This window comes from Erinaceus europaeus, chromosome 3, assembly GCF_950295315.1.
Source record: "Erinaceus europaeus chromosome 3, mEriEur2.1, whole genome shotgun sequence".
NCBI lineage: Eukaryota > Metazoa > Chordata > Mammalia > Eulipotyphla > Erinaceidae > Erinaceus > Erinaceus europaeus.
The window spans coordinates 68,583,762-68,606,042 of NC_080164.1; the positions used below are offsets into that span (position 1 = coordinate 68,583,762).

General features: G+C 37.7%; 2 protein-coding genes across 31 annotated transcripts in view; both read right to left on the reverse strand.

The window, feature by feature from the left end:
• MAP4K4 (mitogen-activated protein kinase kinase kinase kinase 4) overlaps nt 1–22,281 on the reverse strand; it is a 196,765-nt gene that overhangs the window by 48,615 nt on the left and 125,869 nt on the right. For all 30 annotated transcript variants that reach the window (XM_060187421.1, XM_060187428.1, XM_060187427.1 and 27 more), the window contains exons 7-12: nt 18,752–18,882; nt 15,435–15,489; nt 13,919–13,997; nt 6,519–6,694; nt 4,641–4,713; nt 2,446–2,656 (exon numbers count right to left, since the gene is read on the reverse strand). In XM_060187421.1, coding sequence (XP_060043404.1) covers nt 2,446–2,656; nt 4,641–4,713; nt 6,519–6,694; nt 13,919–13,997; nt 15,435–15,489; nt 18,752–18,882 — 725 coding nt within the window. The remainder of the gene's footprint in view (nt 1–2,445; nt 2,657–4,640; nt 4,714–6,518; nt 6,695–13,918; nt 13,998–15,434; nt 15,490–18,751; nt 18,883–22,281) is intronic.
• On the reverse strand, nt 11,793–12,352 carry LOC103112440 (cytochrome c oxidase subunit 6A1, mitochondrial-like). Its single transcript, XM_060187395.1, has one exon. It carries the CDS (start codon nt 12,335–12,337, stop codon nt 12,008–12,010), a length of 330 nt encoding a protein of 109 aa, XP_060043378.1. The 5' UTR covers nt 12,338–12,352; the 3' UTR covers nt 11,793–12,007.

A 22,281-nucleotide genomic window follows, 5' to 3' on the forward strand; every position in this document is an offset into this window, starting at 1 on the left:
CTCACCTCCTGAGTCTATCCAAAGCAACATGAACAAAGGAAGTCATAAATAAAAAACAGCTGAGTGTATACGTTACAATGTGCAAATGACCCCGGTTCAAGCCCTCACTCACCACTTCTCTTTTCCCTCATGATTCCTCTCTGTCCTATAAAATAAATAATAAATTAATTTTTTTAAAAAACCTTTATTTTCAGGAACCAGGTGGTTGCACAGCTGGCTGAGTGCAAACATTACAGTTTGTAAGGATCCAGGTTCAAGCCCCCGAGTCCCCACCTGCAGGAGGGAAGCTTCACATGTGGAGCAGTGCTACAGGTGTCTCTATCTCCCTCCCTATCTCCTCTTGTCTTCTCAACTTCTGTCTCTATCCAAAACAAACAAATAAATAAAATGTTTCTTTAAAAAAAATTATTTTCAGCAAGATTGGAGACAGACGTGAGAATACGTGTGAGGAGTTTTAGGATTTCGGTCTCATAACCAGAACAAAGTAGATATGAACAGCAGCAGAATTCAAAGAGAAGCAGATTAAGAGAGAATACATACAAATAGAACATTTTCTGAAAGATGAAGGACCAATGAGGGGAAACAGTCACATGTACGAAGTGGTTTCAGAAAGTATAACTAAGGATGTGAAGGTGATCTGGCTGTAACATCTGTCACCCCACTGATCACCAGGGTTGATTCGAAGGAGCTATTGTCCCTTCCTCCCTCATTGCATGCTTGGTAGAAAAGGACAAACTTCCCCAAATCGAGCTGGACTTGCCTTCATTGGAGGGTTATATGAGTAGCTATGCTTCCCTGCTAGAACCTCTAAACTAATTCAGAAAGTATAACTCAGTATTAGGTGGAAAGGGAAAATATTCTTGCATAAGAAGTCCAAATGGTCAACATGTATCTTCAAGCTCTGAATCCATTCCAGGTATCTGTAATGTTCATAGAATAGTGGGAACAGCATTAACAAAATTAAGAGTTTTCAATGAAAAGCAGTGTAGTTCCTGCTGTAAAGGAAGATAATGACCCATGTTTTTGTCTTTAGGTTCTGAGTATTGAGCTACACAATGGTTTTCTTTTTTTATTTTTATTTATTGGATAGAGACAGCCAGGAAATCAAGAGGGTAGGAGGAGAGGGAGGGAGAGGAAGGGAGGGAGAGAGGGAGAGGGAGGGAGGGAAGGAGGAAGGGGAGAGGGAGAGAGGGAGGGAGAGAGGGAAGGAGAGAGAGAGAGAGAGAGAGGAAGACTTGCAGCACTGCTTCAGTACACAAAAAGCTTTCCCCCCTGCAGGTAGGGACTGGGGGCTCAAACCCAGGTCCTTGTGTACTGTAACATGTAGCTCAACCAGGTGTACCACCAAGGATTTTTTTTTTTTTCTGATGTGAAAGGTAAAGTAAGGCATATGAATTAAGTAAAAATAGAAACTAGGAAGAGTGAGCTATTGGGAAATATGAAACATATAGCTAAACTCAATGAGAAAAAAGGAAGAAAACGTCAAAGGACTCGAGCCCCAAGTAAAATAAAAGAAAAATGTTTCTGTTCATTAAAAATGAAAAAGTTGTGGGTAACCACATTACCAGTGTTAACAGTATCAAAGACTTAAATGGGGACAAAGTATTTCCTTATCAAAAGAGGTAACCAACTGTAAGTTAACAAGAAGGTTATAGAATAGTATCTGTACTGTGCTCAGTAATTCTTTATACTGAAAAAAAAATTTACATCCACTACTCAAATATACCTTTAAATAAGGCACATAAATAATAATTTTAAGAAGATCTGAAAATAAGGAACTTGTATAAAAAAATTTTGCTATGGAAAAAATACCTTAAGTTTCAAAAAAAAAACAAACAAACAAAAAAAACAGTAAATATCTCTTAAAGACAGAAACCAGTGAAGGAGAGGAAATCAGAAGCCAGAGCTAGCCAGCTTCAACCATAGCAGAAACAGCCTTCACAGACCTGGCATGATGCTGGCTTTAATCTAATAGATCATGGTATTAGAAATTTTCTAACATGGCCTTAGAGATTTTCTAAGTTAGGAAAGTATTTCTAAGGTCTCAAGGAACATGAAGAGCTATCTGCCAGTCAGAAAGGATATGGTTTCCTTGGGAAGTTGAGTGGGCTACTAAGGAAGTTATTTCCAGCGTATGGTTCCCAGTATGTAAAAAGAACTTGGGCGGGGGGATGACATACACCTGGTTGAGTGCCTACGTTACTATATGTAAGGACCTGGTTTTTGGTCCCCTTCCCCTCTCAATTTCTCTCTGTCCTATCCAATAAAATAAATTAGGAAAAAAAAATGTAAAAAATGGCTACTGGGAGTGGAGTATTTATAGTGCTGGCACCTAGAACCCCACCGATAACCCTGATGGCAGTATAAACAAACAAACAAACAAACAAATAATAATAAAGAATGTGGACATTTTTCCTTTGGTAGTATTTTTTTTTTTTTAATTACCTCTTCTAGTCTTCGCCTCTGTTCCTTTTGCTGCTCAATTCTTTTCTGTCTCTCTGCCAGAAGTTGTCTTTTGTATTCTTCCTGTTCACGGAGCTGCTGTTCCTGTAGTAACTGCTGTCTCCGAAGGGCCTCAGAACGTTCCTTATTCTCCTGCTGCAATCTTAAGAAATCTCGCCGAAGAGTAGATTCACCAGGGACGTTGACAATAGAACTGTAGAAAGATACAGGAATTTTAATGGTAACCAGCAGTCACACTGTCCTCTATGTGAGAAGGCAGTCAGAGCATGACTTTTATTTATATGCATGCTTTTATCCGGCTCCTTCCACTCTGTGACTCAATCCATAGAAATGATTATATCTATAATTCAATAGCATTACACCTTTTAATCACATAATAAATATCTTCAAATTCTGCCCTGGATCTTTATTAACAAAACATCTCTACTTAGGATTTGCACATCAACTATAAAATACAGAGTTGGAAATACCGTCTTCTTTCACTACACTAGTTCCATCTTTTGATCACTTTAATTACCATCCGTAAAAGAAAAACCATGAGAGAGAGTATATGTTCACACATATCCGTAAACTATTGCAAAATATATACCTGAAAGCAGAAGTACACTGGAGTTTGCAGTGAGTATCCCCCTAACACTTCCTCTCCACTATTCCAACCTTTGGGTCCATGATTGCTCAACAATTTGTTTGACTTTGTATGTTAACTCTCTTTTCAGTCACCAGGTTCCAGATGTCATCAGGATGCCGGCCAGGCTTCCCTGGACTGAAGACCCCACCAATGTGTCCTGGAGCTCCGCTTCCCCAGAGACCCACCCTACTAGGGAAAGAGAGAGGCAGACTGGGAGTATGGACCGACCAGTCAACGCCCCTGTTCAGCGGGGAAGCAATTACAGAAGCCAGACCTTCCACCTTTTGCAACCCACAATGACCCTGGGTCCATGCTCCCAGAGGGATAGAGAATGGGAAAGCTATCAGGGGAGGGGTGGGATATGGAGATTGGGTGGTGGGAATTGTGTAGAGTTGTACCCCTCCTACCCTATGGTTTTGTTAATTAATCCTTTCTTAAGTAAAAAAAAAAAAGAAAAGAAAAACCAGGCTCTAGAGTTACTGGAGTCTTCAGTACTTACCTTTCCTTCGTTTATTCACTTGTTCTACCAAGTTTTACACTGCATTCCTTCCCACTTTCCTTATCTGCAGAATCAGCAAGCTGGGCCTGAGTGGGTGCCATGAACTAGCCATTTCCGGATGAATTGCATGGCATCATTCTTAACTGGGCTCTCTCCTAAGAAACATCTATCTCCCAAACACTAAGAAGAACATGGCAAACTTTTTTTTCCTTTTGTTATACCATGCTCCTACCCCAAACCAATTATTATTGCTCATGAAACCACTTAAAATTCCTCTAAAAAAAATTGTTTCATACAATTTCTCCTACTAGTAGAGTTTCTCTCCTACTTCTTCAAATCCACATCCTCTATACAGGAGCCCCTAATCTCTCAGTGTATTTCCTTGCCCTCCTTCTATCTGATTAGTTATGTGTAGTTATAGCATGAAAAACTGCCAGGTAAAATCATTACTAAATTTTAAAATCCTCTATTCTGTGATCAATTAATTCTTATGCATTATAAGCTACTAACTCAACCTTCTGTTTCAATATACCCTGGAAAACCAGAAGTAACCAAAATATAGACTACCAAATGGATGGGGACAGAATATACCCCAACAAGGGAAATGAAATGTTGGTTACCACACTGTTATGAAGAGAAAAGTAAAAACATTTGGGAGGAATGGGCAGGTGGTTATTTTTCTCAATGATGATTCTATTTCTTACCCCAGGATCTTAACAGTTTGTGTATAGAATGGTTTTACTATAAGACATTTACCACCCATACTTCTTACAGCAATGAATTTGAGTATCAAGGTCCCCTTTGGGAGACCTAACACCGTCCTCAATATTTCCAAATAACTGAGGGAAGGAAACATCACAATCATGGCAAAGAGCCACTTAGGAAGAGAATCAAGAGGGTGAATGTTCTAAGAACCTTTCAAAGACTAAAGGAAGACACATGATCTTAAAAGACTTTCCAAGTAACTTAAGATTCCTTCATACAACATAGAAATCTTGGTGTCATCATGAAACTTAATCACCTCACAAGACAGGAAACAGCATTTATTACCTTGGCTCCCCCTCTTGTTCAGGCACTTCCTCCTCTTCTTCCTCACTCCCACTGTACTCATATTCAGTCTCATCTATAAAGAAAAGAAGACACACAGGCTGTTCACCAACTGTGTCATGTTCAAGTATACATAGATATGTACAACAGCACTGAAAAGATTCTATTTCATTCAAAATAACATCTTACAAGATGCATTGCTATGGTGGTGCTGAGTTTGTTATGAAGAAAAGTGGCACAAGAGCATCATCAAATTCAAAGTCCACTTTGATGCCAAAATTCAAAAGGCATTTAATTGCCCAAAATAATTACGACAACTAAAAGAAGGCATTCAGTCGTTTTCTGCAATTGGGATCCACTTCAGAGTATAGTACAGAGAAAAGTTTGCTGAACTGACAAAAAGTGAAGTATTAAATAGGTGTATTCACAGCGGGAAAAAACAAAACCAAATGTTGGCACAAATCATAAAATGGAAGAACTAATGAAACAATTCAGAAAAGAAAAAAACATGTTCTACTTAGATCAGACTAAGCAAAGGTTTCAAGATGAATAATTTATTTTCACTTAGGTAAATTCTTAATCATTTGCCCAAGAGAAATATTCTGTTACTGGTACATTCAATTAATAAAAGTACCCAAACTTCAATAAACAATTTCACGCCATGGAGAATCAAAACTAGAAAAGTTAAAGTGTCTATTCACAAGGGAAATATATATTTTTAATCTGTTTTCAGCAATATAAAAGATCAGATTCTTGGGAAGAAAACTGGGCCTATGAATTTAAAATATGGTTGAGGACAAATTTCATCCGCTGTCAATATATACAATATTAATTCTTTACTATGCTAGATAATCATACATAATTTTAAAGGACAAATATATACTAGCACTGGAAAATCTCCCACTAAATAACATTTGGTATACTTTAAATAGGTACACTATTAATTTTTTTGTACTATGAATTACTAAGGAGAGGTTGGAATGAGTGCAGTGGAAATGAAAGAGACCATACCACATAAAGATAAGAAATGAAATTAGTGGTTCAGAAGGTGGTACAGACTAGAGCATGAGACTTAAAACAAGAGGCCCCGAGTTTAATTCCAGCTTCTCATGTGCCAAAGGGATGCTCTCTTCTAGTTTCTTCCTGTCCCACTCTCTCCCTCTCTCTTGCTACTAAGTAAATAAAATCTTTAAAAAGAAAAAGAAAAAAAAAGAGGGTCAAGTACTTCACTCTTCTAAACATCAGTGTAAGCTAGAGGTCTAAAAGAAGTTTGAGGTGAGATGGTCTAAAAGAAGCTTGAGGTGAGAAGCTTAAACTTCATCTTGTTAGTCAAGCTCTGTCTTGCACTCCAAAGCAGATGGACACTGACATGTAAAAATGTATAATCAAAACATTATGAAAAGAAAGAAACTCACAGTAACTGCCGTAAGAGTTGATGGTGAGAGGTAGTAAAAGTAGGGCATGTGTGTGGCCCGGGTCTAACTGTACTATCAGTCACAGCACTGAAAGAGTCCCTGGGAATGACTTGAGCAGAAGAATAACAGCATGATGAGAACGTGGATAATATTTTATAAACTTTGACAACATACAAATAACACACAAACAAACAAAAAATATGCTCCAGAATAGGATCAAGAAAAACATGCTACCATGATGTCCCGAAGACTGGTACCTGTCTAGCTGGTGTCAGCTCAGTAACATACAAACAACCCCGCCCCCAGACCTGCCTACAGCCCATCACAAATCTGCAGAGCACAAACAGGAAAGCACAACTTACAGTTGGTGAAGGAGTGATCTACATTAGTTGGCAAAAACCTAAAATAATAGTAATAATAATATTAACAATGATTTTAAACACAAAAATAGGAGTAGGCATAGTACCTTTCTCTCCTCTCTTCTTCCTTGTCCGGTCTATATGGTCCTTAAGCTGGATTCTAACTTGTCTTTCATTTGGCTGATCCCTTATAAAAGGATGTTTCAAAAGCTGCTCTGTGGAAGGTCGCTGCATATAATTCTTCACGAGGCAGCCTTCTATAAAACTAAAAAACTTCTTTGACCTATATGAGGAAGGGGGGGGGGGAGATGATCAATATTCTACCATGAAGAGCAAAACTCCAAAGTATCGGTAACCTATACACCTGCAAGCAAACAGCTTCAGAATTTATTTTGAACGTTATGTAAATACATGTAAGTAACAAAAGGAACATAGAAAGGAACTAAGTGCACTGGGATTCAGGAACATTACTTAAGTGCAAATAATGAGTTCTGTCATTAACAATATACTACAAATAGAGATCTATGAAGGCAGTACAATTTAAATGAGTTGGGTTTCAACCTAAAGTTAGTTATTGATCATTCCTCTCAATCTGAGGAACGGAAGAGTCAAGGGGGCAGAGGGAAACTTCTGCTCAATGAAAGGAGACACAAGATTCATGCCTGGAAGCTGGAAGACAAGCTCAGCTAGAGATAAGAAAAGGAGTCTAGTGGTCTGGGAGGTGGTGCACTGGGTAGGGCATTAAACTCTGAAGCATGAGGTCCCAAGTTCAATCCCTGGCAGCACATGTACCAGAGTGAAGTCTGGTTCTTTCTCTCTCTCTCCCTCTCTCTCCTATCATTTCTCATGAATAAATAAATAAATATTTTTTAATCCTTAAAAAAAGGAAAGAAAAATTTTTTTAAAAAAAGGAGTCTAGTTGTGACCAAATATGGCTCTCTTGAGCCTATTAATATTTTAATCAGAAGTGGTTTACCAATTCTCTCTGCTGAATAGAATTTAAGAGGCAGAAATTACAGTTTTTGAGAGTCGATGGCTCTGTCACTGATAGTTACTACAAACTTTTTTGGGGGGGCTACCTTCCCATGTCTGGCTCAAGATGACACACACCCATCCTCAGCCCTGGCTGAAACTCTACTGCTCTTCACATTTTCTGAGGTTCAAGTCAAGATTCTCTTTTGCAAAGTTTTTCCTGGCACCACACCTACAGGTCACAAACTAGGAGTTTTTCCTCAAGGGCTATCTGCATTAGACCCACTTCTGAATCAGTGAGATAATTCACCTGGGAAAGCTATTCTGCCAAGGCTGCAAGCCAGGTTCAAAGGCCTGGTATGCCACACTGTGGTATAGTCCTGGTATAGCACTGCAGTATTGTAACACTGGAGGAAGCTTCGGTGATGTCTCTCCCTTTCTTTCTCTCTGCCTATCTGAAAAAGCAGGCCCACAAGGGTAGTGCCTGCCCACCACAAATGATCTACTTCTACTTCCCTTTAAGCTTACTGTCTTTTCCAATTTAACAAATACTAACAAACATCTTACATTTGTTTATGCTAGATCCAATAAAAAATACACAAATGAAATAAAGTAGAGAAATTTTAAGGTATACACAAAACGAAATATACAGATGAAGAAAACTGCTATAGTGGGTAAGACCTAAAGATAAGCAAACTACTTGATATTTCAAATAACAAAAGAAAGAAGACATCATTCTACAGTGACAGAATCAACATTAATAAAGGTAGAAAAATATTAGGAATTCACAAATTATTTTCTAATGCTAGAAAGAAAAGTGGGAAAAGGGAGGGGGGTCAGGTGGTAGCACAGGGGGTTAAGCGCACATGGCACCAAGCGCAAGGACCAGCCATCCTGGTTCGAGGCCCTGGCTCCACTCTTGCAGGCGGGTTGCTTCACAAGTGGTGAAGCAGGTCTGCAGGTGTCTATCTTTCTCTTCTCCTCTGTCTTCCCCTTCTCTCTCCATTTCTCTCTGTCCTATCTAACAACAACAATAACCACAACAATGACAAAACAAAAAGGGCAACAAAAAGAAAAAATAGCCTCCAGGAGCAGTGGATTCATAGCGCAGGCACCAAGCCCCAGCAATAACCCTCGAGGCTAAAAAAGAAAAAAAGGGAAAGGGAAAGGATAGAAAAACAATTCTAGGCCATTTTAGAGAAGGGTCCTCAAAAGTTATCCAAAGAAGTTGTTATTTAATTTTGTGCTTAATAAAGAGCACAGAAAATTGTGTACATTTGCAGTAGAATGATCTAACACAGAAATTCCTAAACCTTAACTACCACCAGGATCATCTCAGACTTTTACTAAAAATATTAATATCTTAGGTCAGTTCTCAGACCTAAGAAGCCAGAAACTTTGAAGTTAGAGGCCTAGATCTAGATTCCAAAGGAATGCTCAAGTACCATGTCCATACATTAACACATGAATGTCCAGTATTTTTTACAATTAGCTATCAAGTTCTGCTGCAAAGGTTTACTGATCAACTTTCAGAACTCACTTCTCAGAATATAGTAGGAGGATGGGGAAGACAGGATTAATGATTATGCAAAAAAGGATGTCATGCCTGAGGCTCCACAGTCTCAGGTTCAAGTCCTGGCACCACTATAAGCCAGTATGTTGGGAAAAGAAAATTAAAACAAACAAACAAAACTCTTTACATCTAGTGTAGCAGCAAGACAGAACTCAAAAGGGAAAAACTTAGTATCTATTATTATCTTGTCACTGTAGAAAACTTGAGTAAATCGAGGTGTAAATGGATAAGAAAGTATCCAATCTGATCTAACAACACAGAAGCAATTCATTGTTCTATGACTATCTCTTTACATTTTTACACACACATACAAACATGGGCTCAATCAAACTGCAAATAATGGACAACTACTATATTGGGAAGACAGAATATATGTTTAGCAATGTATTGAGTATGTATTTAGCAATCTTTTTAGTAGATTCTCTTTCATAAAATCTGGTTGAGAGAAAAGAATCAGCCCCAGTTACATAGTGTTGTTCTAGTCCCATAACTCACTTCTATTTGATAGCTACCACTACCTGCATTTGCTTTCTATAGGGTTTGGATTACAAATGTTTCAATTATATAAAATATCTCTTTAAAAATTGGTAAATCGAGTTAGACAACTCGAATTATCTAGAGTTGCATGTGGTGAGAGATTGTGTAAAAGCAGAAGACCACAGGGGATAGGAGGTAGGGAAAAGAATAGTGAAAATTATTGAAGGGGCAGTTAAAGAACAGAGAGAAATATGAAGAAAAACAAGAGTGAAGATACCTAAATGAGAACGAAGAAGATACAATTTAGCAATGGCAGAAAAACCAAACCCAGAACAGAAAACATAAACTGAAATATTTTGCTTATTATAGAATTAGTCGAGAATCTGAATGGAAACATCCCTAATTTATGAAGCAAGTGAGGACCAGAGTAAAGTGCTGGGGTGGCGGTGGCCGCAAGAGCTTCAAAACAAGTGTAAATAGTTTCAGAAAGGAAAAACAAAGCCATGGTAGGTAGATAATACAACAGATAAGCCTAAGAAAACAGGAACTGAAAGAGGAGGGAGCACTCTTACCTATGAGTTTGAAGGCAGCAAGCATGGGCAGGAAAGAATGCAGAAAAAAGTTCAGGAAGGGATAAAGTGAGCAAAATTCTCAGGTGAAAAAGAACTTGCGAATTACCACCCCTCCACCCCCACCCTTTTAAGATATTTGAATGCAACAACAAAGCCAAATAAGTATTTTCTCCATATTGCTACACTTTTTAAATTCTTAATTTTTTTAAGTCAGCAAGAGGACTAAATTTATAAGGTAGATTCATCACCCCAGTCCATAGCCAAACTTTTGTTCAGAAAATACATGAGAGCTGTAGGACAAAAACATGAGCCAGACCAAAGAGTGGGTGCCAATCCATTAACGCACCCTTCTGGGATGACAAAGGTATGTTACTCCAGTGACTTGCAATAATAATAACAGTAGCAAATATTTCCATCTATTTTAAAGTTCTGTTTCCTCTGAACAACTGCAAATCAAAAGGATTTTGTCGTTTTTATGAAAAAAAACATTTAGAAATAAAAGTCTAACACATATATAAAATTCTTTTGTAACCGTATTATGGCATTTAACAAGGACAGTTTTTTTTTTTAAAGCTATTTTTTAAACTTTTTTTTTTTTGCCTCCAGGGTTATTGCTAGGGCTCAGTGCCTGCACTATGAATTCACTGCTCCTGTGGCCATTTTTTTATTATTATTTATTTTTTGGATAGGACAGAGAAATTGAGAGAGAAGAAGGCAGAAAGGAAGAGTGAAACATAGCACCTGCAGACCTGCTTCGCCACTTGTGAAGGGACTCCCCAGCAGGTGGGGAGTGGGAGCTCAAACCAGGATCCTTGCGCAGGTCCTTGTGCTTGTTACTGTGTGTGCTTAACCTGTTCTACCACTACCTGGAGCCCCTATATGATCAGTTTTCTCTATTTTATCATTCAAAGATACTTTAACAAGGAAAATAAATCAATTTTCTTGAATATTGCAGTCTCTGGATTCTCAGAAATATTTACATGACCAAATTTCACAAACCCCTACATTATCATACTGGCTTGTCGGAAAAGTCATGCAAGAATGTGTCATGACTTTTCTAACTCAGTATTTAACATTTCTTTATTTATGGCACTGGGAGTCTCAAACATGCCAAATTTCATGGTTCTGAATTCCTGGGCTAACTCTTTCATCCTTTTTATATCAGCAAGTCGGGGGTGAGACTGGTTGTGGCATGGGGCGGGCGGGGTGTCTGAGGCTGGGAGAGAAGGAAAAGGCTAGCAAAGCACCAGGCCTGTCTCTTGGTATCATGGTATCCCATTTGCTACCAGGGTACAAACCTGGATGCTGCACATGAGAAGGTATGTTCCCTATCAGGTAAGCTATCTTCTAACACCTACATCCTTTAAACATATTCCTACAGTTCATAAACTACTTGCAATCCTCTTTCTTTTTTCACTGGGGAAAAAATACAATCAGTCAGTTTCACATAGTATAGTAATCACATTTTAAATCGAGGTTGCATAAATCCATGGGTATAAGCAAAATGTAATTCTAATAAAATGTTTTTTCTCTTTTTCTTTAAACACTTTTTTCATTTATTTTACAAAACTTAAACTGAAATCAATAAAACTGCCTGTCATGAAATCCTGTTGCTTGATTTTAGGCTTAAGAGTTTAATTAAGGAACCACAGATGATAGAATTTTCAGGGTAACAAGTTAGCACTCTAGATACATGGAATCATCCATTCATCAAATATTGGCTTAAGTCCTACAATTCAAAGATTTTCCTGAGATTTTATAGAAAAGAAAAGGATGAACTAAATGTATTCTTTTTTTTTTTTTTTGGACCAGTCTGAGTTATTTATTTAAGCCATCTCCTGCCACAAGCATGGATGGAAGATCAGTATCCTGGTTAGAGATTGATACAAGTAAAGAAGGTGAGCTAAGGTCCCATACACTTTTTTGGTCCGCATGCAGAGTAATGGTCCAAACTAGTGCTGTGGTCTCCCAAGCTTGAACTGAATACTGGTCCAGATTCTCTTTATTCGTCTTCATAGCCAGTTGGCAGCGGATTCACATGAGGGTTAAGAAATAGACTGTGGTTACCATCTCCCCAGGGAAAGGGCTTGGACCTGAGGCGGAGATGCGGGTAGGGGATGAACTCGGGCCTCTTGTGCTCTCCGTGCTGCGCCTTCAGGAAGACGTTCAGCATGCTCACTCCCACCCCGGGCAGCGCCACGAAGAAGGTGAGGGCCTTCCCCATGAGAGCTGAGCCTTCCTCGCCGTGGGAACCGCTCGACATAGGCCGCCCCCGCGGTGGCCGGGACTGACCCAGCAGCCTGGAAAGCCGGGACACAGCCCCCGCCGCCATCTTTGACCAGGACCCCTAAATGTATTCTATGTGGTGTGAATATAGCACATTGTTTCCTCTTCCTAGAAATATAGGAGATTACACTTCTCGGTCTGTCCTTATGGACCAAGTAATGCTGACCAATGGATCGTGAAAGAAAACAAATAAAGACTTTCAATCCTTCAACCTGAAAAATATTCTACGAATGTTTTTGCTCTTCTTCTGTTAAAAATTTAAGTCATTTAAGTTTAAAAAAAAAAAAAACATAATTCAAGATGAAAACAACTTGAATTCTTGAGTTAATATTTAAAGAATAATAAGGAGTGAAGTTTATTATACTACTTGAGAATCAGATATGAATAGAGAAAATATAATTTAAAAGTATGTTACAGACTGGGACACACAGAAAGGGAGTAGAAAGGCATAGCAAACAGGTATAACATGAAATATTAATTAACAATTAAAAAATGTAAGTCTTTTATTGAAGTGCCCAACTCAGACAATTACAAAGAGATACATGTAAGGGCTGGAAATGAAGCACTGGATTCAACAGTGTATTTCTGTTTTAAGATTTTCTTTTTTTGTTGTTGTTATAGTTGTTTTTTATACCAGAGGATTGCTTAGCTCTGGCTGATGGTGCTTTTGGGAATTAAATATGGGACCATAGGCATGCCTAAAGCATGAAAGTCTTTTTGTATAACCATTATGACATCTCCCTGGCCCATTTATTTTCTAAGCATGAATGGGAATAGTACTGAGAATTTTTTAACAAGAATGAAGATACCAATATATGCTTATTGGAAAGAATGTAATAGTTTCAGGATGAGTTATGTAATTTGGGGATCCAGTTAAAATTAAAAAAATAAAATAGGACCTTTACTCACTATTTTATTTATTTTTATTAATGAGAGGGACAGGAGGAGAGAGAAAAAAACAGATATCACTCTGGTATATGTGCTGCCAGGGATCAAACTCAGGACCTCATGCTTGTAAGTCCAGCACCTTATCCACTGTGGCACTTCCTGGACACAAACAGGGCCTTTTTATGTTCAAATAATATTAAGAATTTAATAATTCTACAGCAGACTATACTAAGGGCAGGGTCTGAAAAGTCTTCTATGAGAGTCTATGCATGGGCTTCCTGTTCATGAAGTCATGTCTATGTATCTTAGTTACTACTTTGGTAACGGAGAAAATATGTATTAAGGGGAAACTCAGAGAAAGAACAGTTTTTGTTAGATAAACTCTGGTTAAGTAATTCAGCATGAATGAGATGCTTGCTAATACAGGAGCCAATGTCTAAACAGGAATGCTTGCTGCAGGTGAGGGATGGGAGGAATCCATACAGCCTCACCTTACACTGGAAAAAGTCTATGGATTTCCTACAAGAAAAATAAAAACCAACGACTAAAAATATAGAAAAGAGCCTGTAACTTCAACGTATTTGTAATTTCACATTGAGTTACTAGTTAATCAATAGTTTTTAAACTAGGGCAGTAATTTTTGTATTCACTGGGGTTGGTGGCCAGAATTTTATGAAGAGTAAGCCTAAAAAATAAACAAATTTTAAAAGAAAAAGAATAAAATCCATACACAGCTTACCATTTTTTGGACTTCAGCCGGGGAGGAGGGTTTCTGGGAATGAGAAACAGTGCTCTCATAGGATGCATGTCACAGAGAGCTGGGGAGAGGAGATGGTTGTGTCAGTATGCTGCTCATTTGAACCACTCCTCATGTCTAGGGCTCATAAATATCAGACACTCTGTTCCATTATGTGATTGATATGCTTCACTTTAAGCAATCTAGACATGTAGTAATGAACTTTGGGGCATTCCCTGAATTCCTCATTTAAACAAAGCAAAATAAAAGAAGAAAAATAATATATACTTTCAATTGACTTCGAAGAGCTTATAAACCAAAGATAAATACTGACTCAGAGCCTTAAAGCAAATTAAAGTTTTAAATTTCTAAACCATCTGTAAGACTACAATGAAAATAACTGTTTTCATAGAGCTACTGTGAAGATTAAATTAGACATTGCTTATAAAAGCCTTCACAAAGCATCCAGAATAGAATAAGCATAGTTAGGATCTCCAAAGTGTTGTTTATTGCTATAACTAGTGTTACTATGAAAGAGCAAGAATGGGAGAGCAAAATGGGATTGCTTAATTCTGTACAATTACTGTTTATACCCCTATTGGTTGACTAATAAAGGCAAGCTGAGTGCACATGAATGTACTAATTTATCTCAATAGGCTATTTGAATTTTTGTGATTATTTACCTTTACAAGAATTTTACAAGGCAGCTGGGAACAATTCTAAAGAACAAGACAATATTATTCCCATTGTGAAAGAAAACCGAGACAAAAGATCAGGCATTAACACTTTTCTCAGTTCCTCAGAGGGAGACACAAGGAACACACAGTATTCAAGAGAAATATCTATTTCTGTACTGCAAACTAACTCAGAGATTTTTTAAAAATTTCATTCATTCAACAAATATTTTTTCAGCAATGACCATATAACAACACTCATACATCTTTTGCATATACTTTTATTTAGAGGAGACCATTTGCAAAACTTTGGCTTTTTCTTTGTTCTTTGCAATGTTATCTCTACTCTTGATCAAATAATCAAATGTATGCAATTGTCATGGACTTAAATACCAAGTAGAAACAATATTTCATTGGTAGTTTAAAAAGTTTAGATTCTATGAAAAAAAAGTAATGCTTGTTAGTAAAATCAAAATATATAACAATATTAAAATATCACTGCTAGGACCACTTTTATTGAGTCTATACTTTAAAATGTAACCAGAAAAATTATTGCCAATTTTCTGGTTTTGGGGGTATGTGGAATCAACATGGTCTCAGATTATATATCACAATTACAACTTAAATTTTAAAAATGTAGCTTATAAACCTAGCAGAAATCCCCAAAAGGAATAGTGGTTACCAATTCTTACTTTTCCATCTACAACCTTACTGCGGTCTTTATTTCTTTATCTGAACAATCTACCATAAATGGCTTTGCCTGTGAAACTGCTGTTTCTGAAGTTCTGAAATTAGGTTAAAGTTACATGTGACAAATGAGCTATGAAGGAAAGAAAGCTACTTACGGGGAGCACCTTCTGCCATCTCAATGGCTGTAATGCCACAAGACCACAGGTCACTCTGCAATAAAATAAAGCAGGATGTTAGTGTACTAACCAGTACTTTACCATTGCTGATTATAAACACACATGAAATAAATGCATTCACTAACATACAGATAAAGGAAATTTGCTGGGAAATTAAAAGTACACACAAACCAGCAGCAATGTATGTGTCCACATTAATGAACTAAGTGATAATACTTGGTTGCTGGAAAAGTTAGGACGTATTTTTTGTTTTCTATGCAAAGATGCTTTATGACTATTCTAATAATCCAATAAAAACCATTTGTTAATTAGAGCCACACAGCTATGAATGAAATAGATACGGTTCTTATAAAAGCAACTTGCTAGCTGCCTACTACATGATCTTCTGTTCAATGTTTCTTCATTCCTTTAAAAGGATTAAATCTTGGCCCTAATTTGTCATTATTTCTGTTTTATGTGAGCAATTCAATTTTTATTAAGATGTTAAGAGTTTCAAGTACTCTTTACACACAGATCACAGCTGAATTTGTAAAACTGCAATTCACTAATTTGAATCATTTCTGAGTTTCTTCACTCTACCCTTGAGCTTAATAGGGGTGATCTATTTATGTTTTATTTGTATGTGGAGTCATTTCCTCCTAATTCCTCTGAGCTGTTAATTTTTAAATTTGTATTATGCTATTTTCCACTGAAATATAGTTTCTGAGGGGAGATATAGTTTGTTTTTTTACACTACATTCCCAGAACTAGGACTGTTTATGCTGAGTAAGCACTTGATAAACACTAGTGAATAGATTTTAAAAGTTTTATCAAACAACTTCTTAAAATCCACATTTTTTTTTTTAGCAGTCGATTACTGCATGGTTATAGCCATTAGTGTGATTTTGTTTATACACTATCCTAAGCAAAAAAAAGTTACTTAAAGCAGGGGATGGGTGATGGCACACACAGTTAAGAGTACACATCATGCACAAGGACCTGGATTCAAGTTCCCAGTCCCCATTTGTGGGGGTGAGAGGGGGGAGGACTTAAAGGTAGGAGAGAAGGCTTAAAAGTAGAAATAAATAAATAAATAAATAAATAAATAAATAAATAAATAAATGTAGTGAAGCAGTGTTGTCAGGTGTCTCTCCTCCTCTCTCCTTTTCTTTCTCCAACTTCACCCTCAATTTCTCTCTATCTCTATCCAAAATAAAGGAAAAATGTAAAAAAGAATCACTTAAAGTAACTCAGTTTAAGGCTTTTTAAAAATAACATAATTATGCAGTCCAGACACATATGTGTGAATGCAAAAAGAGAAAGTAAGCCAATGAAATTCTTCCTTCAACCCCCCCCCCCCCCATTATTTTCTTTATATACTTTAAGGGTGACAAAGTTGAGGTTCAACACCTTAACCCACTGACAAACCTTGGTAGCATAGAGAGGGGGACAGATAGGTGCTCTCTGTCCCCTGGGATGATACAATATGAACCACACACAACCCCGTGAGATAATCTTGCTAAGAAGAGGCTGTTTTTCATACTATACTGTGTCACTCCAATTTATAGGAGACACACTAAATGACATTACAAATTATAAAGTTAAAATAAAAACTAAAAAAGACAAAGCACACTACTTCTTTACCAAGTCAGTGTCATTTAAAAAAAAAATGAAGATGTTATCTATTAGAGATATTAAATAGGGAGGTAGGTGATCTGGTAGAGTGCATGTGTGGCAGGCTATGCACAAGACCCTGGGTTCAAGTCTCAGTACCACAAAGCAAAGCAACTTTATGGCTCTCTTCAACCTGTGTCAGTATAACCATCTTTTTAGAGGGACAGAGAGAAGAAAATTGAGCTAGGGAGTCAAATGAGTGGTGATTAAGTAATTACTTCTTAAATTTACTTAAATATGGTTATATTTAAGGTATATCCACAAAGTTTCAAGTCTTAGAAATATTTAACTATGTATTAAAAAGAGACTTGGGACTTGGGAGATGACACAGTGTTACAGAAATTCAAGCATGAGTTCCCAAGTTCAATTCTTGGTATCACTTATTTCAGAGTAATACTCTGGTTCTCTCTCACTCACTCAATGAATAAATAAAATTTTTAAGGGGCTGGGTGGTGGTGCACCTAGTTAAGCAAATATATTGCCATGTGCAAGGACCCAGGTTTGAGCCCCCACTCTCCATCTGCAGAGGGACACTTCATGAGCAGGTTCGCAGGTTTCTCTCTCCCTCTGTATCTCCCCCACCCCTCTGTCTTATCTAATAAAAGTGGGGGGGGGGGCTGCTAGGAGCAGTGGATTTGTAGTGCCAGCAATGAGCCCCAGCAATAACCCTGGAAATAATAAAAAAAAATAAAATAAAATAAATAATAATTTTTTTAAGTTGTAAAACATATAATCTATTTTAAAATACTTGTAACATTAGAAACAATAAAATTCCCTCTGTAGCACAGAATATAGTCAGTTTCACTGAGTATCTGTAACAAATACTGGAATATACTAGAAAGCACTAAGATGTGAACTTTTATATTTTTATTAGACACATTAAATACTATTTGATTAAGGCATGGTATTTTCATAACACATATCCAACACTGGGGATGAAGATCAAATATGTGTTTCTTACTGAGATTTTTAAAGGTGAATTATTGATTCAAGTCTCTAGAGGTCACTCTATTTAAACATATTTGTGTATCAAATCAAAGTTGTAAAGCTTTTCAACATGAAGCTATTGCTATATTTTGACAAAAGGTAAAATATATACATCTGATTACAATATAATCCTCAAGTAAACACAGCATTCATTACTTATACCTGAATTACTCATAAGAAAAGTATTTATGGGTGGGGGTAGATAGCATAATGATTCTGCTAAGAGACTTTCATGCCTGAGATTCTGCAGTCCTAGGTTCAATCCCCTGCACCACCAGAGTTAAGCAGTGCTTTGGAGAGAGGAAGGAAGAAAAGAAAGGGGGGAGGGGAAAGGTGAAGGGAGGGAGGGAAGGAGGAACGAAGGAACGAAGGAATGAAGGAAGGAAGGAACGAACGAACGAAGGAAGGAGCGAGAGAGAAAGAAAGGCGGGCATTTATACTATGAAAATGATATATAATACCTTGAAATTAGTGTTTAGTGCCAAGAACAGAGGTAATACAGTATGGACAAAACAGAAGACAGAATCTAAATAGTTCTTGGAAAAAATAATTGCAGTTAAGTAATAAGGGATGTTGTGATTTATAAGCAAAGGCTCTATCCCTCTGGAGTGTAGAGAACCCTGTAAAGGTAAAGCAAGCAGGTGGGTGTCTCTTACTCTGTAATCATAGGTGGCATCTGGGTTCTCATCACAGGCAATAACTTCGGGAGCCATCCAGTAGGGGGTGCCTATGAATGTATTTCTCCTCCCAACTGTCCTGTCCAGTTGAGCACTCACACCGAAGTCAACTGTGAATGAAAGAGGAAAGGAGAAGTAGAACAAAATACAAATAACAAGATAAAGAAATGTGAAGGGGAGGCATCTTCAAAGTAAACTGAAACCAATAAAGCTTCATGTTCATGTAAACATCTCAAGGATACTAACACTGGTAAGGACTGTCCTCTCTGTAACAAAGAAGCCACCAAAAAGATCTTGGGAGACTTGAAGCCACTACCTACCTTAGCTTCCAAAACAGCAAACTGAAGAGGTATTTTTGAATAAATCGGAATCATTGGTGATTTCAAGGGGTGTGTGGGGTACAAATAAGATCAAGTTATATGGGGTTGGGGAAGACACCATAATAGTCATCCAAAGACTTTCATGCCTGAGACATCAAAGGTCTTCAACCCCCAACACCATCATAAACCAGAGGTGAACAGAGCTCTGGTAATAAATAAATAAATAAATAAATAAAGCAAGCAAGCAAGCTACAGAAAGCCCCAAGTTTAAGAGCTATGCCTGAGACCAATGTGAGTTTTTCTGAAGTAGCACTAACCATATTTTTAAAACCCAAAAAAAGCTTTCTGGAAAAAACTCGGTAGTGAATAACTAGAAAATCCCTAATAATATAACTAGAAAATTATTTATAAAAAAATAATTAGCAAATACACTAAGAAACAGTCCCCAACACTCTGGGAACTGTTGCTGAGTTTTCACAATGACTCCTACATCCTGTCTAACTGAATGATGAGATGGTGGTCTAATAAAAAAAAACACCAAGGATAGGAGGTAGAACTGGCAGGAAGTTTACTGTCATATGCCAAATGATACTACACTGACTGCCACCATTTCCAGCAGAGATGCACAGTGGTGGGAAAGAACTCAAGCAGAGGCGCTACTAGGTATTGAACTTGAAGGGGTCACAGATTCAACTTCATGGATTCAGGATTTAGCACCTGGCGAGAGGTGAGGGTCACATGCTGAAAGTTCCTCTGAGACAAATAAATTGTCCAGGTAGTCAGTGAAGTTCACATCTATCTGGATAGTGCAAGCTCACCAAGTTATTATAGAGACTACCACAGTACAGACATCAGTGGGGCAGTGTAGGGAACATACAAGACTTGTTGGGTTACTGGGGATGATAACAATTTAAGCACCTTGTATCTTAGTTTTGAAGACACTTTCCAGAATTAGGCAAGCTATTCTCTAACAGACAATCAGTAAATGTAGACACCACATAAGAAAGCAATGATCATGACTTTATTTTTTTATTCTACTATTAGTATTTATTTATTTTTTGATAGAAACAGAGAGACAGGAGGGTGGAGACAGGAGGGTGCAGGGTAGGTTAAGGTGAGCACACCACAGCCTAGAAGCTTCCCTCAGTGAATGTGGTGGGGACCAAGCTTGTACCTGGGTCACACACATGACAAATCATGGCACTATCCAAATGAGCTATTTTGCCAGTCCAAAGATTTTACTTTTTTTTAAAAAAATGTATTTATTTTCCCTTTTGTTGCCCTTGTTTTTTTTTTTAATTGTTGCTGTAGCTATTGTTGTTGTTATTGATGTCGTCATTGTTAGATAGGACAGAGAAATGGAGAGAGGAGGGGAAGACAGAGAGGGGGAGAGAAAGACAGACACCTGCAGACCTGCTTCACCGCCTGTGAAGCAACTCCTCTGCAGGTGGGGAGCCGGGGGCTTGAACCGTGATCCTTATGCTGGTCCTTGCAGTTTGTGTCACATGCGCTTAACCTACTCTGCTACCGCCCGACTCCAGACATTCTACTTTTTTAAAAACAGAACTAGTGACTTAGATTTTTTTCTGTTAAATTTTAACATATATATATTATATACATACATATATATATATATATATATAATTTTCAACTAGACCAATGATCAGCTCTGGCTTATGGTGGTGTGGTGGGGAACCTGGGACCTCAAAACCTCAAGTACAAGAGTCTCCTTGGACAGCCATTATGCTATCTACTCCCACCCTAGAAATATTACATGGGAGCAGAGTGGGAACAAGTTCAGATGTAAGCAAGGGAAAGAGAAAACATAAGAAATTAACTGTAAAATCATACATTCATATGCTTATTGAACTCACAGTACTATGCTAAGTGCCCTGTGAATACACTGGTGAGTAAAACAATTCTAATCATTGAAGTCCCAGAACTCATTCTGGCAAAGAAGTCAGAAATATAATAAAATATTTATTGGTGTATTGCACCAAAGTAAGAGACTCTGAGGTGGGGGAGAGGGGAGAGTACAGATCCAAAAAGGATGACAGAGGACCTAGTGGGGGTTGTATTGCTATATGGAAAACTGAGAAATGTTATGTGTGTACAAACTATTGTATTTACTGTCGGATGTAAAACATTAATCCCCCAATAAAGAAATTTTAGAAAATAAATATAAGAAAATATCTATAACAAACTTTGACTTATATTACCAAGGAAACAAGAGTTGAAACCCAACATATTAGAGGGCCAGGGAAGAATTCTAAGGATGAGAGAAAACTGAATTTTCAAAACCAAAGGCAGAGTAGGGAGAAAGAGTAATAGTTAAAAGAGACTCTTCGGAGTCAGGCGGTAGTGCAGCGGATTAAGCACATGTGACTCAAAGCACAAGGACCAGTTAGGATTTTGGTTCCAGTCCCCGGCTCCCCACCTGCATGGGAATTACTTCACAGGCAGTGAAGCAGGTCTGCAGGTGTCTCTCTGTCTGTCTCCCCCTCCTCTCTCAATTTCTCTCTGTCTCTATCCAATAACAAAAAGAGAGACTCTTATGCCTGAGGCTCTGAGATCCCAGGTTCAGTCCCCTGCATCACTATAAGCCAGAGCTGAGCAGTGTTCCAGTATTTAAAAAAAAAAAAAAAAAAAAAAGCAAGTATTCCCAATAGGAAACAGTATGTGAGAAGCCCTAGATCAAGTTTTAATGAATTGAATTTAAAAACAAACGGTAAGTAAAAAGTGAATGAGGAAAAGAGATGGTGGGGAGGGTCACAAAAGGAGGTCATAAAGTAGCAGGGGACAGATACTGTATAACTTTTAATGACATGGTAAGAAAACGCAATTATACTAAAAATGAAAAAGGAAAGCTCTTAGTGGTATTTAAGAGGTAAAGTGACAAGGACTAGAGGTGGTAGCAAATCAGGTAGAGTGCACATCGTGCAAAAAGACCTGGATTCAAGCCCCAGGTCTCCACCTGCAAGGAGAAAAGCATTGCTAAGGTATCCCTCTTTCTACACATTAATCTCATAATTCCCTCTCAATTTCTCTTTATCTCTATCCACAAAAGAAAACAGAGAGAGAAAAAATAACTGCTAGCCAAGAGCAGCGGATTCATCTTACACTAAACCACAGTAATAACCCCAGTGGCAAAGAAAAAGAAAGGGAGGGGAAGAAGAAGGAGTAAGTGAC